General features: G+C 49.9%; 1 protein-coding gene and 1 long non-coding RNA gene across 4 annotated transcripts in view; one reads left to right on the top strand and one right to left on the bottom strand.

Annotated features, from left to right (window-relative positions):
- Positions 1-11,493, top strand: part of LOC122208505 — a 31,647-nt gene extending 20,154 nt beyond the window's left edge. The window contains exon 3 of the long non-coding RNA XR_006197264.1: positions 10,652-11,493. This is a non-coding gene — a long non-coding RNA (uncharacterized LOC122208505). The remainder of the gene's footprint in view (positions 1-10,651) is intronic.
- Positions 2,462-12,368, bottom strand: LOC122208504 (T-cell-interacting, activating receptor on myeloid cells protein 1-like). Of its 3 annotated transcripts, none has more exons than XM_042919625.1 (6): positions 12,262-12,368; positions 7,029-7,064; positions 6,607-6,897; positions 6,063-6,359; positions 3,534-3,711; positions 2,462-3,216 (listed from the first exon to the last, which is right to left on the bottom strand). In XM_042919625.1, the coding sequence occupies exons 1-5, from the start codon at positions 12,293-12,295 to the stop codon at positions 3,569-3,571; spliced, it is 801 nt and encodes a 266-aa protein (XP_042775559.1). In that variant the 5' UTR covers positions 12,296-12,368; the 3' UTR covers positions 2,462-3,216; positions 3,534-3,568. The 3 variants fall into 3 exon arrangements, with proteins under 3 accessions (XP_042775559.1, XP_042775558.1, XP_042775560.1); XM_042919624.1 differs by having other exon boundaries at positions 12,223-12,328; XM_042919626.1 differs by lacking the exon at positions 7,029-7,064 and having other exon boundaries at positions 12,262-12,349.
- Between the last annotated feature and the right edge of the window lie 2,614 nt (positions 12,369-14,982).

Raw genomic sequence — 14,982 nt, 5'->3', positions numbered from 1 at the left:
CCAGTCACGTGCCCAAAACCAAGCTGAGAACCACAAGCCATTCTTGCCTGATGAAACCAGGGGTTTTGGCACCTGTAGGCAGACATCCTGAGCTGTACCCTGTTCCACACCCAGGAAACTTTAAAACAACTTTATCGAGATGTAATTCACATGCCATACAGTTCACCCATGTAATACGTGCAGTCCAGCGGCTTTCCTTTATTCACAGATGCGTGCAAATACCACCCAAATTTAAAACGTTTTCATGGCTTCAAAATGACCCCCCATTACTCTAAAGCTTTTGCTGTATTTCCCTACCCCCACCACCTGCAGCCCTAAACACTAGCCTGCTTTCTCTGTGGGTTTCCCTCCTCTGGAGGGAATTCCTATGAGTGGAATCGTGTATTATATGGTCTTTATGACTAGACTTTCACTTAGCATCATGAGCTCCTCCCTTTTGTGTCTTTGGAATGTCCCCCCCTCAGCATCTGGTCAGGTACCCCAAGGACATTTCTGTTTTGAAGACCTCATACTTGTATCTGTCTTAATTTCCCATTGTAACCCAGTGGAAACAGAAATGCCTTTAGAAGCAGATGGACTTGGGCTTTGACTTCTCTGCTCATTCTCCCTGTGGCCCTGAGCAGGAACCCTCAGCCATCGGTCCCAGGGTCCTCATTTATCCAAGTGGGCCTAATTCCCACCACACAGGAGTGTTTGCAAGGGTCAGAGTGACATGTCCCACAGAATGCTCTAGGAGATGATTTTGGGCAATGCAGTGACGTGGTATTCTATAGCTTTGATCATGGCGTTAGAAAGTTATTACCCTTTCAATCACGTTATGCCCTTCTGATCACATCAAGGAGAGAAGATGCATTTCAAGCCGACTTTAGAACACCTTTATCTCTGGCTCATCACTCTTTGTAACTAGGGAGTGGTTGGCCGTGGGCTCAGAAGCCTGACCATCAACAGTGTAAGGCTAGCACGTCCTAACATTTTTTGCCTTTCCATCATATTCTATATTTATATTTACCCTCCTTTACCAGGTAGGTGACACTGCATTTTTAAATTATTGCTAACTGTTTCCATTTTCAAATAAAAACGTGTATTTAAAGAACAAACGTTGACTCCTATTAGTAAATTACTAAATGAGTAACAGTGGTGCAGGCATAGCACACAGTCATGAATGTGGAATGTACATATTTGAATATTGGAAAAAACTTGAGTGATGAATGGATGTAAAGCTTGCAGCGTGGGCCCTGACATGTGTGAAGCGGTCTGTAAATACAACCAGTGTTATGTCTTTTGTCTCTCAACCTGTCCATCCACCCTTATCTTGAACCCCCCAGCGTACCATCCTAAGGAACGTACCAAAGCAAAGGAAGGAAGGAGTTCCACGGTCATACTGGCCATGCAGCCTGATCCAAGGATCCCTCTTCAGCTTTGCAACCCCTGAACGGAGGACAGCTCCATGTGGGCAGTGACCTCTTTCCTCCAGCCTTTCCCTTCCTTCCTCTCATGTGACCCGCAGGTCAGGAAAAGAAAGTCAGGTGATGTCACATAAAACATTCTGAAAATGACACAGTGGTAAAGATGAACAAACCAGCGGTTGCCCAGGTTGGAGGGTGATGTTGGGGAGAGCGGTGGGTGTGACAGTAAGGCACAGCATGAGGTGATAGATGGATCGCTATGTTGGTTGTGCTGGTGGCTCCACAAATCTACACGTGACAAAACAACATCAAACCCTACCCTCGCATTGTGCTAGTGTTAGCTTCTTGGTTTGGATCTTGTAATGGACATATCATGGAACCATTGGAGAAATTGGGTGCAGGGTACAAGTATCTGTCCTGAGTTTGCAACTTCCTGTGAATTGAATGACTTCAAAATAAAAGTAAGATATGATTGAAGAGGAAAGGCAGTCTAAAACAGACATGGGCAGTCACACGTTAGGGAGTGGAAACATCACAAAGTCTGTTGCATGCACAGCCAAGGCAGAGACTGAAGCAAGATGTGGTTGTCCAGTGAACAACTGGTGTCTCTGTGATGTGCCACACTCATACTGGGCATAAATCCAAAGTTCTGTCCATTTGACCACTCTTGGCCAAACACCAGCCAAGGGGGTCTGTTCTCAGTAGGAACCATGAGTTTCACTCATTGGGTAGAAGGAACAGAAAAATTCTCCTGGTGCCTGAGGCTACCAGAGTGTCCACATTGAAAAAGTCTGCCAAAAGATTTGCAGCCTGGGAGAAGTTCCTGTCTGCCCCCGGAACCCCGAAGCAAGACTCGTCCATGATCTGATGAAAGCCAGTGCAACAAAACGAAGCAGATGAAACAAAGAATTACATTTGCAAGAATCATCTCTACTCCAAACAGGACTTTTTTTTTTTTTCTTTTTGAGAGAAAAAGAGAGAAAGCACGTGGGGGAGATGGGCAGAGGGGGACAAAGAGAGAAACTTAAGCAGGCTACATGCTCAGTGCAGAGCTCGGTGTGGGACTTGATCTCATGATCCTGATGTCATGACCTGAACCACAGTCAACAGTCAAGACCCCTGCCGGAACCACCCAGGCGGCCCCAGAACTCGATTTTTATAAGCATATATCCCGGGTTTTAAGAGAGGAGACAATAGTTCTAAAATAAGAATGAGTATTGGTGACAACAGGATTATGAACAAACAGCAACAGATCATGAAGGTGAAAATATTGTGGATAACCTTTTTACACCTGCACCAGATGACGAAGAAATCCTGGGTACAGCTCAGAAGCAACTTGATGCTATGAAGTTGAGAGGGAGCCTCCCAAAATTAGGCAAAATATGGAGACTCTATGAAATAAAATTGAAAAGACACATAGGATAAATAAGGAAAGTTTCACACTTGACTAATTGCTGGTCCTGAAGTACAAAATAGAGAATGGAGGGGGGTTGATAATATGCAGGAAGCAGTGTTTTCCCTACATGTCAATGGCATCACGGTTCCTATGGAGGTAACTGCACGTGCTACCCAGCCAGACTCTGAAGTTTTAAGTATTTTTTTCAAATCATCCAAATTTTTTGAATGTGTCTTTATGTTCCATTCTGTGCTCTGCCCCAGGCAAAGCTGTGGCAAGAGGTAAGCCTCGTCCTTGAGTGGTTCTTCATAGAGCTAAGAATGTAGGTTCCACAGGACTGTTAAGGATCGGCAGGTCTCTCCATCCGCACTCGTCATTCCCTGGGAAGCCCTGGAGCATGTGGGTAGTACAGACCTAAGGACAGGGGAGGAAGGAAGAGGAAGAATATTATTTCCCTGGCCTCCTAACACAGGGTTCCCCACCAGGGGAACACCACCCCACCTCCCATTCCCCGTCTCTAGGAATGTTGGGAAAGGTCCTGGTAGCACTCATTATCTTGTCCCACAATGACTGGGGCTTCAGCCGCTCTTTAATGAGAAAAAGAAATGGTGCTGAATGTTCCCATAAGGAACAGGACAGTCCCACCCAAAGTGCCAATTGTGCCCATGGTGAGAAACACAGCATGTCCCCATGGTGGAGTTTGGTGTTCAGAGAACCCCGCGTCACTATACCAGCCCATGAACAAGACAAGAACAGCTCAGCTGTTCTACGTGGATCCACGTGGAGACTCCTTCTGGCTGCACCAGGCTTCCAGCAGGACAGCGCCCATAATAACCACAACTAGGGAAGCCAGACCCAGGCGGATGAGGTTGCCCGTGGTGTAGTCCCTCGATATGGCACCTGGGGGGACTGGGAGAGAGGAGAGCGTCAGCACCAGCCAGTAGAGGAGCGCCCATCCTTCCCACATGGATCTGCCCAACGGGACGCTCCTGCACCCACTTGTGTGCCCTGGCCAGTGGTCAGCTGTGGCCGCCCTGAAGTTGTAATCACTGAAAACCCAACGTGGGATTTCGTGAGGGTTCTAGTGGGTCTTCCTTGGTCTTCTGTCCTTTGTCTTCTCTCTGCTCGGTCTCTCTTCCTTCACTTATTGGCTCTTCATATCATTTGACCCTCCCACGTGTCCCTTTTCCCTTCTCCCTCCTGATATTAGGAATCAGGCTTAGGACCAAGACCAAAACCCAAAGTTGCTGCCCCAAGCTCGGAAATGATTCGGTGGGTGTCTGTGCACCCCCTCCTCACGGCAAAGACTTCAGGTGGCCGTGAGCTCAAGAAAATTCAAGCCCAGTAGCTAAGCACCGAGAGCACTGTGCATTTCATTCCCACCGCACCCAAGAAGAGCTAGGGCTCAGTGTTGGCCTGGGCTCCTAATGAGGACCTGGGCTGGCGTTGGCCCTGGCATTAGCCCTGGCTCCTAATGAGGACCTGGGCTCCTAACGAGGACCTGGGCTGGCGTTGGCCCTGGCTGCTAACAAGGACCTGGGCTAAGGGTTGGCCCTGGCTGCTAATGAGGACCTGGGCTGGCGTTGGCCCTGGCTGCTAACGAGGACCTGGGCTAAGGGTTGGCCCTGGCTGCTAACGAGGACCTGGGCTCAGGGTTGGCCCTGGCTGCTAACCAGGACCTGGGCTGGGCATTGGCCCTGGCTCCTAACCAGGACCTGGGCTCGGGGTTGGCCCTGGCTGCTAACCAGGACCTGGGCTGGGCATTGGCCCTGGCTCCTAACCAGGACCTGGGCTCGGGGTTGGCCCTGGCTGCTAACCAGGACCTGGGCTGGGCATTGGCCCTGGCTCCTAACCAGGACCTGGGCTCGGGGTTGGCCCTGGCTGCTAACCAGGACCTGGGCTGGGCATTGGCCCTGGCTCCTAACCAGGACCTGGGCTCGGGGTTGGCCCTGGCTGCTAACCAGGACCTGGGCTGGGCATTGGCCCTGGCTGCTAACCAGGACCTGGGCTGGGCATTGGCCCTGGCTCCTAACCAGGACCTGGGCTCGGGGTTGGCCCTGGCTGCTAACCAGGACCTGGGCTGGGCATTGGCCCTGGCTCCTAACCAGGACCTGGGCTCGGGGTTGGCCCTGGCTGCTAACCAGGACCTGGGCTGGGCATTGGCCCTGGCTCCTAACCAGGACCTGGGCTGGGCATTGGCCCTGGCTGCTAACCAGGACCTGGGCTGGGCATTGGCCCTGGCTGCTAACAAGGACCTGGGCTAAGGGTTGGCCCTGGCTGCTAACGAGGACCTGGGCTAAGGGTTGGCCCTGGCTGCTAACGAGGACCTGGGCTCAGGGTTGGCCCTGGCTGCTAACCAGGACCTGGGCTGGGCATTGGCCCTGGCTCCTAACCAGGACCTGGGCTCGGGGTTGGCCCTGGCTGCTAACCAGGACCTGGGCTGGGCATTGGCCCTGGCTCCTAACCAGGACCTGGGCTCGGGGTTGGCCCTGGCTCCTAAGAGGACCAGTGAAGCTTCCATGTCACACAGGTCGTGGGTGCAGAGTTCATGCGTGAGCCCACCAGCCACAACGTTTCCCGGAGACAGAGTCCGTGGGAGGAACCCGTGGTGACGTCGCGGAGCCCAGGGTGCTCTCTGCACCTGTGTGTGCTGGCTGCATGGTCCCTGCTTTCCAACCAGAGGGTGTTGGGCCACCACGGCTCACATGCACACGTCTACGGTGCCACGGAAGCACGGGGTGTGGCATCCAAGGAAGCAACGTTCTGGCCAGACACACAAGATGGTTGTGGAAGATCCTCCACGGGTGACCCAGAACCCGGCGGCCGGGACAGCACCGCGCACTAAGAACGAGACCGCAAGCCATGAGGCTGCCATCACCGGGACGACCCACAAGTCTAAGAGACGCAAAGCGTAGGGGAAGGGACGCTGACGGTTGGCGGGATGGATCGTTGGCAAGAACAACTTGAGCAATTCTCCAGGAATACAGAACAACAAAGGCCAAAGACTAGAGGTTAGGAAAGGGCAGGTGCGAGGAGGAGATGACAGCAAAATCAGAAGAGAAAGAAGAATCAGAAAGGAACAGAAGCAACGCTCTCCAGGTAGAAAAAAGAGCACGTCGTTCACCTTAAACGGATAGTGTTGTAAGTCAGTGATGGGTCCACCCAACTGGGAAAGCAAGCAAAACAGCCAAAATAAAAACAAGCTGATGAAGAAATGAATTGAATTTCTCCAACTTCTGAAAAGTCGTGCAAAACCTCACCTCTCACCCGGATCTCAAGACGATCGCTAGGCTGTGAGGCCCAGAAAGGAGTCCCGGTCTGGAAGTAGACACAGCTGTAGTTCCCGGCGTCACCGACTGTCACAGTCTGCAGGGAGAAGTCCACCTCCTTGCCGACTGGGGTCCGGAGCCGGATGGGCTCTGCCACTCCCGCCTTCAGCAGAGCGAACCTCATGGGCCTGAAAATATTGTCTGGCCTCTGGCACTGCAGGGTCACATCGTCTCCTGCGGTTACCACACCCCTTTGGTGGGCTTGCAGGGAAGGTTTAGGGAGACCTCCTGTAAGAGAAGGGGGGCTCCGAGGTCACGGGGAGAAGCCTGGGGTCCCCCACTCACCCTTGTTCTCCCACGGGGGGTTCCTTCTGAGTGTGGGACACAGATCCCTGGTGTCACCCTCTTTCGACTCTGTGGGAAGGAGGTCCCCCCGCCCCCACGAGCCCTGGATGAGGCCGACCAAGTCACTGTGTTTCTCCACTTTCTCTGTCCCGTCCTCTGGTCCCTCCCCCAGGCCCATCCTGCTCCTCACCTGTCACCAGCAGCAGGATGACCTCACTGGGCGGTGATCTTATGTCCGGGGCCCCTGGTCTGTAGCACTCACAGGTGTAATCTCCAGCGTGGCTGGTTCTTAGGTCAGTGAGGTGAAATTCAGCCAGGCCCTTCTTGGAAGCCAGTGATCGTGAAACGTCCAAAACAACATTACCCTTTTTGAGAACAAAGTCGACATCCTTGGTCGGGGTCTGGCATTGCAGCCTTACACTGCTTCTGGGAGGCACCACCCAGCTGGGCCAGGCCCTGAGGGTGGGCTTGGGAAGGGGCTCTGGAAGGAAGCAGATTGGGGACAGGATTTGGTGCCCTCGCCTGCTGTCAGGAAACCCCTTGAAGGAAAGAGAAGGGATGCGGGGAATTTGGAGCGAAGGAGAGGGAGGGTTTAACTGAAGGAACACTCACCGTCAGTCCCCCTGATTCCTTGGCCAGTGCACAGTCCTGCAAGAGAACCATCTGTCTGTGAGACCTGAGCCCTGTCTCAAGGGACCTCCCCGGGGTGGGGGGAGGGTGCTGCCACTGAGACCAGACCCTGGCGGTCACGCATCTGGGAGGGTTCTCATTTCCCCATGCTGGACCCAGGCTTCCACTCCGCCCTCAGCTCCTGCCCCATTTCCCACAGAAGGTCTCCTCTTTAGATGCCACCTGCCACTCCAGGGGCTCTCCTGGCTTCACAAACGTCCACAGACCCCTGGATTCTCAGCCTCTATCATGGACAGGTTCTTGCATTTCTGTCAAGCTGGTGTTACAGTTCCTGAACATCCCCCCCACCGGCCCCCGCCAATTCACCCTGGATGTAGAAGGCAGTAACCCTGAAAAAGATCAGGAAGCATGGGACTTGAATGTGACCCTGGGCCACCTCTGATCTTGTCTGAGACCCTGAGTGGGCCTGACAGTCTGCAGACAGCCTCACCTGTACCGGAAGAACCCCTCCCCACCCCATGCTGAAGGCTGCTCTATGCCAGGGGCACCTGGGTGGCTCAGTCCATTAAGCGTCCAACTTTGGCTGCAGTCATGATCTCCTGGTCCATGAGTCGAAACCCCACGTCGGGCTCTGTGCTGACAGCTCAGAGCCTGGAGCCCGCTTCGGATTCCGTGACTCCCTCTCTCTCTGCCCCTCCCCCGCTTGCACTCTGTCTCTCTCAAAAATAAAAACTTAAAAAAAAAAATCCGTTGACTTAGACTTTCTTTCTTTCTTTCTTTCTTTCTTTCTTTCTTTCTTTCTTTCTTCTTTCTTCTTTCTTTCTTTCTTTCTTTCTTTCTTTCTTTCTTTCTTTCCCTGTGTGAACCAGTTTTGTGTCTTAGTCATGAAAAGGGGAAAGTTACCAGGCCTTTGTGCTAAAATTGGGGAAATCAAAAATACTACATTCCATGTTTTGAAAAAAAAAGAAAAAGAAAAAGTGATAAATAGCCAAAACATGAAAAGACCCAAGCATCCAGTGAAGGATAAGTGGATAAAGGAAAGGTATGTGGTCTGTACAGACAGTGGAATACTCTTCTGCCGTTTGAAAGGAATGAAATGCTGGGGCGCTTGGGTGGTTCAGTCGGTTAAGCATCTGACTTCCTCTCAGGTCATGCTCTCGCAGTTCGTGGGTTCGAGCCCCACGGCGGGCTCTGTGCTGACAGCTCAGAGCCTGGAGCTGCTTCTGTTTCTGTGTCTCCCTCTCTCTCTCTGCTCCTCCCCTGCTCTCACTCGGTCTCTCTCTCTCAAAAGTAAATAAACATTAAAAGCAATGAAATGCTGATAGATGCTACATCCTGAGTGGACTTGGATGACACTTTGCTGTGTGAAATTAGCCCAACACCCAAGAACAATTACTGTGTGATTCCACTGACACAAAGTACCTAGCTAGAATGGGCAAATGCATGGTTATCAGGGGGCTGGGGAGGAAGCAGAAAGGAGTATTGATGAACGAGTACAGAGTTTATGTCGGGGATGACAGAAACGTTTTGGGTGAAGGTTGCACATCGTTGTGAATGCACTGAAATGCCACCGAACTGTGTACTTACAGAGAGTTAAGAGGATCAATATTATTTACATATATTTAACGTAATAAAAAGTAGAACATAATGGGTGTGTTTACGGTATTGAAAAGAAAATTCTCACCAATGCCAGACAAAGTGGGAGTCTGAAAAAATAAATTCTAGATGGCATGGGACAGCTCACAAGGGGATTGCGATTAGGACAGAGAAGTCAGCGTGTGCTCTGTCTTGCCTCACGGGACATTTCAGGGCCTGTGAAAATTCAGAGCCTTTGCAGTCCCAGCCCTGTGTCCCTCAGCCCCCTCCTGCACTCCTCAAGACGCTCGGTCCCAAACACCTTTGAGGGAGGTAAGGAGGTGATGTAAGGATCGCTCTGTGGGGCCGCCTGACGTCTTGGGATCAGAGAACTATGGAGGGAGGGAGACAGTTTTAGCATAAAGATCTGGTAGTTTCGGGGCGCCTGGGTGGCTCAGTCGGTGAAGCATCCGACTTCGGCTCAGGTCATGATCTCGCAGTCCGTGAGTTCGAGCCCCGCGTCGGGTTCTGTGCTGACAGCTCAGAGCCTGGAGCCTGTTTCAGATTCTGTGTCTCCCTCTCTCTGACCCTCCCCCATTCATGCTCTGTCTCTCTCTGTCTCAAAAATAAACGTTAAAAAAAAATTTTAGTGTTTATTTTTTTAAATGTTTATTTATATTTGAGAGAAAGAGACAGAGGGCAAGTGGGGGAAGGACAAAGAGAGAGGGAGACAGAATCTGAAGCAGGCTCCAGGCTCTGAACTGTCAGCACAGAGCCCGACGAGGGGCTTGAACTCAATGAGCCGTGAGATGTGACCTGAGCCGAAGTTGGACGCTCAACTGACTGAGCCACCCAGGTGCCCCTTTAGTGTTTATTTTTGAGAGAGAGAGAAAGAGAGCAAGCGAGAAAGGGGCAGAGAGAGACAGAGACACAGAATCCAAAGCAGGCTCCAGGCTCTGAGTTGTCAGGACAGAGCCCCACATGGGGCTCAAACTCATGAACCGTGAGATCATGACCTGAGCCAAAGTCAGATGCTTAACTGACTGACCCACCCAGGCACCCCTCTTTATGTTTTACTTTTTAAAGGTACGCTCTGCGCCCAACGTGGCTTTTGAACTTCCAACCCTGAGATCATTAGTCTCGCCCCCTTCGACTGAGTCAGCCAGGCGCCCCCTACCTTTGCATTTAAAATATTCCGCTCTAGGGGCACCTGGGTGGCTCAGCAGGCTACGTGTCTTCAGCTCAGGTCATGATCTCACAGTCTGCAAGTTCGAGCCCCACGTTGGGGTCTGTGCTGACAGCTCAGAGCCTGGAGCCTGTTTCAGGTTCTGTGTCTCCCTCTCTCTGACCCTCCCCTGTTCATGCTCTGTCTCTCTCTGTCTCAAAAATAAATAAACGTTAAAAAAAATAAAAAATAAAAAAAAAGATCTGGTAGTTCCCCCCTTTTCACTTCTGAGACACAAAACTGGTGGTCCACACAGGGTAAAAAAAAAAAAAAAAAGGAGATGTGTTAGAAACATGGGCCTAATCGCTTCAGTGGCCTCCTGTGCTCTGTTAGCAGGAAGGAGATGGAACTTGGTAGATGGTGGTTGGACACACCTTCAGGCCACGTGGGGTTTATCATTCGGCCCCAGGCTCCCGGCACATCTCCTCTGATCTCACCCCTGTCTTGAGCAGGACACTTGCTTAGAGGCCTCGTTGCTTATGGAGGCAAGAGGAAGTCCTCTTAGGAGAGACTCACTCGCTCTCAAAGCCAAACATGGAAAAAGGTTTATCTCATTGCAGTGAGGCAGAGAATGAATAGTCAAAAGGTGGGAACAACCCAGGCACCCACCAACAGGCGGATGGAGAAACAAAATGAGATCCATGTATAAGTGGAATAGTACTCAGCCATCAAAAGGAGTGAAGATTTCAGACATGTGTCCGGAGACGATCTCTGGAAGGTGTTGCTAGCTGAACCTGTGCCTAACCCAGCCAGAGGAGAATGAACGATAAAAGGGATAGTAGACATATTTTTTTTTTGGACACAGACAGGCGTGTCTTCCTACGACGAGCCTCTGACATAAGGGGCCCTCTGTGAGCGAGCCTGAAGTCTTGGGATCAGAGATCCGTGGCGATGGCAGGAAGCCAAGTGCAAAGAGCCACGCTGACGTGAGTCCTCCTTTCCTGTTTGTGGATATCAAGCTTTGTTGGTTTCTGGAGACCAGTTCTGGTCTCTGGTCCATCACTGGGGACATTCTGAATCACGTATCTCTGCCTCCTCAGGGGTTTCCAACCCCGAAACCCTTTCAGACACTCCTAAAGTGCTCCATACCAAGGACCCCATGTGTGTGTCCCTCTTACTTCAACATCTTGGCTGAGTGGAAACGTTTTTAGAACCCGGCGGTTCTGGGTCGAGATCTGGCTTCCCTGCATACCACCCGTGCGATCCGAGACGAGGCACTTCGCTCTGCAGACTCAGATTGGATTCCTAATCTGCAGACGTGGACCTCGTTCTCTCTTGCAGGGTTTGTGTTGTGGGGAGTGTTGTTTTTATTTTTTGAGGGGTGGGGACCAGCGTGGTATTTCCCAAATGTGGAATACGTCCCATCAGTGTTAGACGTGATGAGTTCGAGGCGGAAGGAAGGACAGTCCAAGCGCTGCGTGATTGTGTGCAGTAAGCACCAAGAGAGCCTCCTTGAAGCTAGCCTCTGACATACCTGGATGGGGGCTAATTGCCTCCATAGCAGAGAACTAGCAGCTCTCAGGCCCAGAAGCTTGACAAGGACCAGCGTATAGTTAGAGAATGCTAATACTGTTTCCTTCTCGCTGCATTTACTTCATAGTTTTTGTATTTGACCTGGATTTTTTTTTAAGTTTATTTATTTATTTTGAGAGAGAGAGAGAGCGCGCGGGTCTGTGTGTTCTTGAGTGGGGAAGAGGCAGAGAGAGGGAGAGAGAGAGAACCCCAAAGCAGGCTCCATGCTGTCAGTGCCGAGCCTGATGCGCAGCTCAGATCCCATAAACCATGAGGTCCATGACCTGAACCAAAACCAAGAGCCGATGCTCAACCAACCGAACCACCCGGGTGCCCCGACCTGGATTTTCATTCATAGTATCGAAAGTTTCTTTCCTAAGCACTTTTATTTAGGTAAAAAAGGCTAAGTCAGTATTAAAAGCAAAACACGTTAAGCCGGGGCGCCTGGGTGGTTCAGTCGGTTAAGCGTCCAAGTTCGGCTCAGGTCATGATCTCACGGTTGGTGAGTTCGAGCCCCGCGTCGGGCTCTGTGCTGACAGCTCAGAGCCTGGAGCCTGCTTCGGATTCTGTGACTCCCTCTCTTTCTGCCCCTCCCCCACTTGTGCTCTTTCTCTCAAAAGTAAATAAATATTATTTTTAAATTAAAAAAAAAACACGTTAAGCCAATAAAGTACAGGTAGCAAAGGCTTTTCTGCAGAAATCATGAACTTGGAACATTCATTGAAATTTGTAAAGCACCAGTTTAGAAGTAATGTGTGCATTGATTGCACTCGGCAAGATTTCTGATACGTAGTATGTGCTCAATAAACCAAGGCTGATTGATGCTTTTGCTTTCTCTTTCAATCCCCAGCCCAAACCTCTTACCGAGTCTGTTGTTTTCTAGGGTCGCCCTGTGAGACTTACTGAGACAGAGCAGTGGGAGCAGCCTAGGGATCATGGCAGCAAACCAGCCTGTCCAGAGCCCCGTCTTCAGCTGTGCAGCCTGTGGGAGGGAGCGGAGCTGGGACGGCCACAACCTCGCTCCTGACTCCAGAGTGTGGGCAGGAACAAGGTTTCGCTAACTGTTAAGTTCCTCCTTTCACAGCTACAAACTGGAAACGTTCTCAGTGCTGCTGATTGCAACATGTTCCTCACACGCCCAGCTTCAAGGATTTGACTCACAGAAGTCCTCAGTCCTTGTCTGTCTTCAGATTGCATGCATCAGACATGCGACCCCCCACGTAGCTGGGGCGTGAGCCTGAAGGATTCCTAAGAGAAGATGAAGATATTTCACTGTTGAGAATACTGGAAAATGCTGGACACTCAGGTTGCTGGACATTGTCCACTGTCTTAAGAGCTGAGGACTAGGGTCGCCTGAGTGGCTCAGTCAGTTAAGTGTCCGACCATGGCTCAGGTCATGATCTCACGGTTCGTGGGTTCAAGCCTCTCATCAGGTCTGTGCTGATGGCTCAGAGCCTGGAGCCTGCTTGGGATTCTGTGTCTCCCTCTCTCTCTGCCCCTCCCCTGCTCACACTTTGTCTCTCTCTTCCAAAAATAAATAAACATTAAAAAAAATTAAAAATAAATAAACTTGGGGCGCCTGGGTGGCTTGTTGGTTAAGCGTCCGACTTCAGCTCAGGTCATGATCTCACGGTCCGTGGGTTTGAGCCCCGCGTTGGGCTCTGTGCTGACAGCTCGGAGCCTGGAGCCTGTTTCAGATTCTGTGTCTCCCTCTCTCTCTGACCCTCCCCTGTTCATGCTCTGTCTCTCTCTGTCTCAAAAATAAATAAACGTTAAAAAAAATTTTTTTTAAATAAATAAATGAATAAATAAACTTAAAAATAAAAAATAATAAAATGAGAGTATGTATCCCAGGCAAAAAGGAATTCTGTCCTTCCTCACAGCTGTATAGTAGATGGGCTTTCTCTCTTGGGTCAGGAACCACCAGTACGTTCACAGAGCACCTCAGAACCAGGAGACCCAAAACGGGTCCTGGGCTTGGGTTTCTTCTTCCATGATGGGCATGTTGCCAGCCCCAGGGGCAGAGCCCTCTGGATGGGTCTCACGGGACCCGGTATAAATCATTGTTCTCACGTTTACCAATAAGTAATTGTGAGAAGCTGGCACAAACCTCCCCGGGACTCCTTGGACCTCTGGTCACAGAGCAACACTAGGGGTGAGTAGGTTTCCTCCCGTGACCAGAAGTCAGTGTCATGGGATACCTCGTCATGCCAGCCAAATAGCTCAGACCAGCTCCTGCTGGAACGACCCTCACAGCACAGTGCTCCAGTAACCTTCGTGTGTGGCCACTGAGCCACGTTCCTCAGGATGCGCAGTGGTTCAGGGGACGCCGTGCTCTCTGCACCCAAGATCACTTTCGTCTCCTGGAAAAGCTGTGTGGGACTCACAGGCTGTTACTTAGCCAAGAAATGAAATTATCAGAAGGTCCGAAACGGCCCCTTTTCCATTTCTTGTTGCTTCCTCCACTGATTTTGTGTCTAGGTAGGAAAATGCACTGCTGCGACTTAAAAATGTAAATCCTCAGGGGCACCTGGGTGGCCCAGTCGGTTAAGCGTCCAACTCTTGATCTCAGCTCAGGTCTTGATCTCAGGTTATGAGTTCAAGCCTGCGTTGGGCTCCACACTGGGCGTGAGGCCTACTTCCAAGCATCCTGACTAGCTTTCACTTCTCTTATCTCCACACAAAGCGTTTCTGATCTATTTTCAACCCCAGGTAGTATTCTTATTATCGTGATTCTAAATTCTGGTTCAGACATCTTGCTTATATCTGTGTTGATTAAGTCCCTGGCTGTCATTTCTTCCTGCTCTTTCTTTTGAGGCAGGGATTCCTTCATTTTGTCATTTTGAGAGAATAAAAGGAATTAATAAGGTAAAAAAATTAAAATTAAAAAATTTAAAACAATACACAAAAAAATCAAATGATGCTAGATCCTAGGTGTATTTTGGTCTGGTTGTTGAAAGGAGCTTGATAGATTAGAGAAAAAAGGGAAAGATAAGAAAAAAAAGGAAAAAGTTTGAAAATTTGAAAAATGAATACAATGAAATACAATAAGATGAAATGATGGAAGTAAAGTAGAATTTGAAAAATTTACAAAAATAAAAAATACGGTAGAAAAAAATTTAAAATATTTTTAATAACATTGAAAATAAAAATAAATTTTTTCTGTTTCTGTATCCAAGAAAAAGAAAAAATATGAATAGATGGACCAGCAAACTGAAATACAATGGAAATTGTATTGTTTTCCCCTAGAAATCAAACTATGAAGCACTTTATAGTCCATAAACTAAGCAGGCAGAGAGACGCATGGTGTTCCTAAAGAATGAGGTTGGCCCAGTTGGGCGGGGCTTAAAACAAATTTTTTAAGTTTATTTATTTGTTTTGAGTGGGAGAGAGAAAGTGTGAGTGGGGAGGGGCAGAGAGAGAGAATCCCAGGCAGGCTCCACACTGTCAGTGCAGATCCCAACGAGGGGTTCAAAGCCACAAACGTGAGATTGCAGGGCTCGAACCCATGAACCATGAGATCACGACCTCAACCAAAGTCCAACGTTTAACTGACTGAGCCACCCAGACACCCCTAATTTAAAAAAAAATTTTTTTTAATGTAAATCCCAGTTTACCCACACT

This window comes from Panthera leo, chromosome E2 (assembly GCF_018350215.1).
Source record: "Panthera leo isolate Ple1 chromosome E2, P.leo_Ple1_pat1.1, whole genome shotgun sequence".
Classification (NCBI taxonomy): domain Eukaryota; kingdom Metazoa; phylum Chordata; class Mammalia; order Carnivora; family Felidae; genus Panthera; species Panthera leo.
This window is presented reverse-complemented; position numbering and strand designations above follow the sequence as displayed.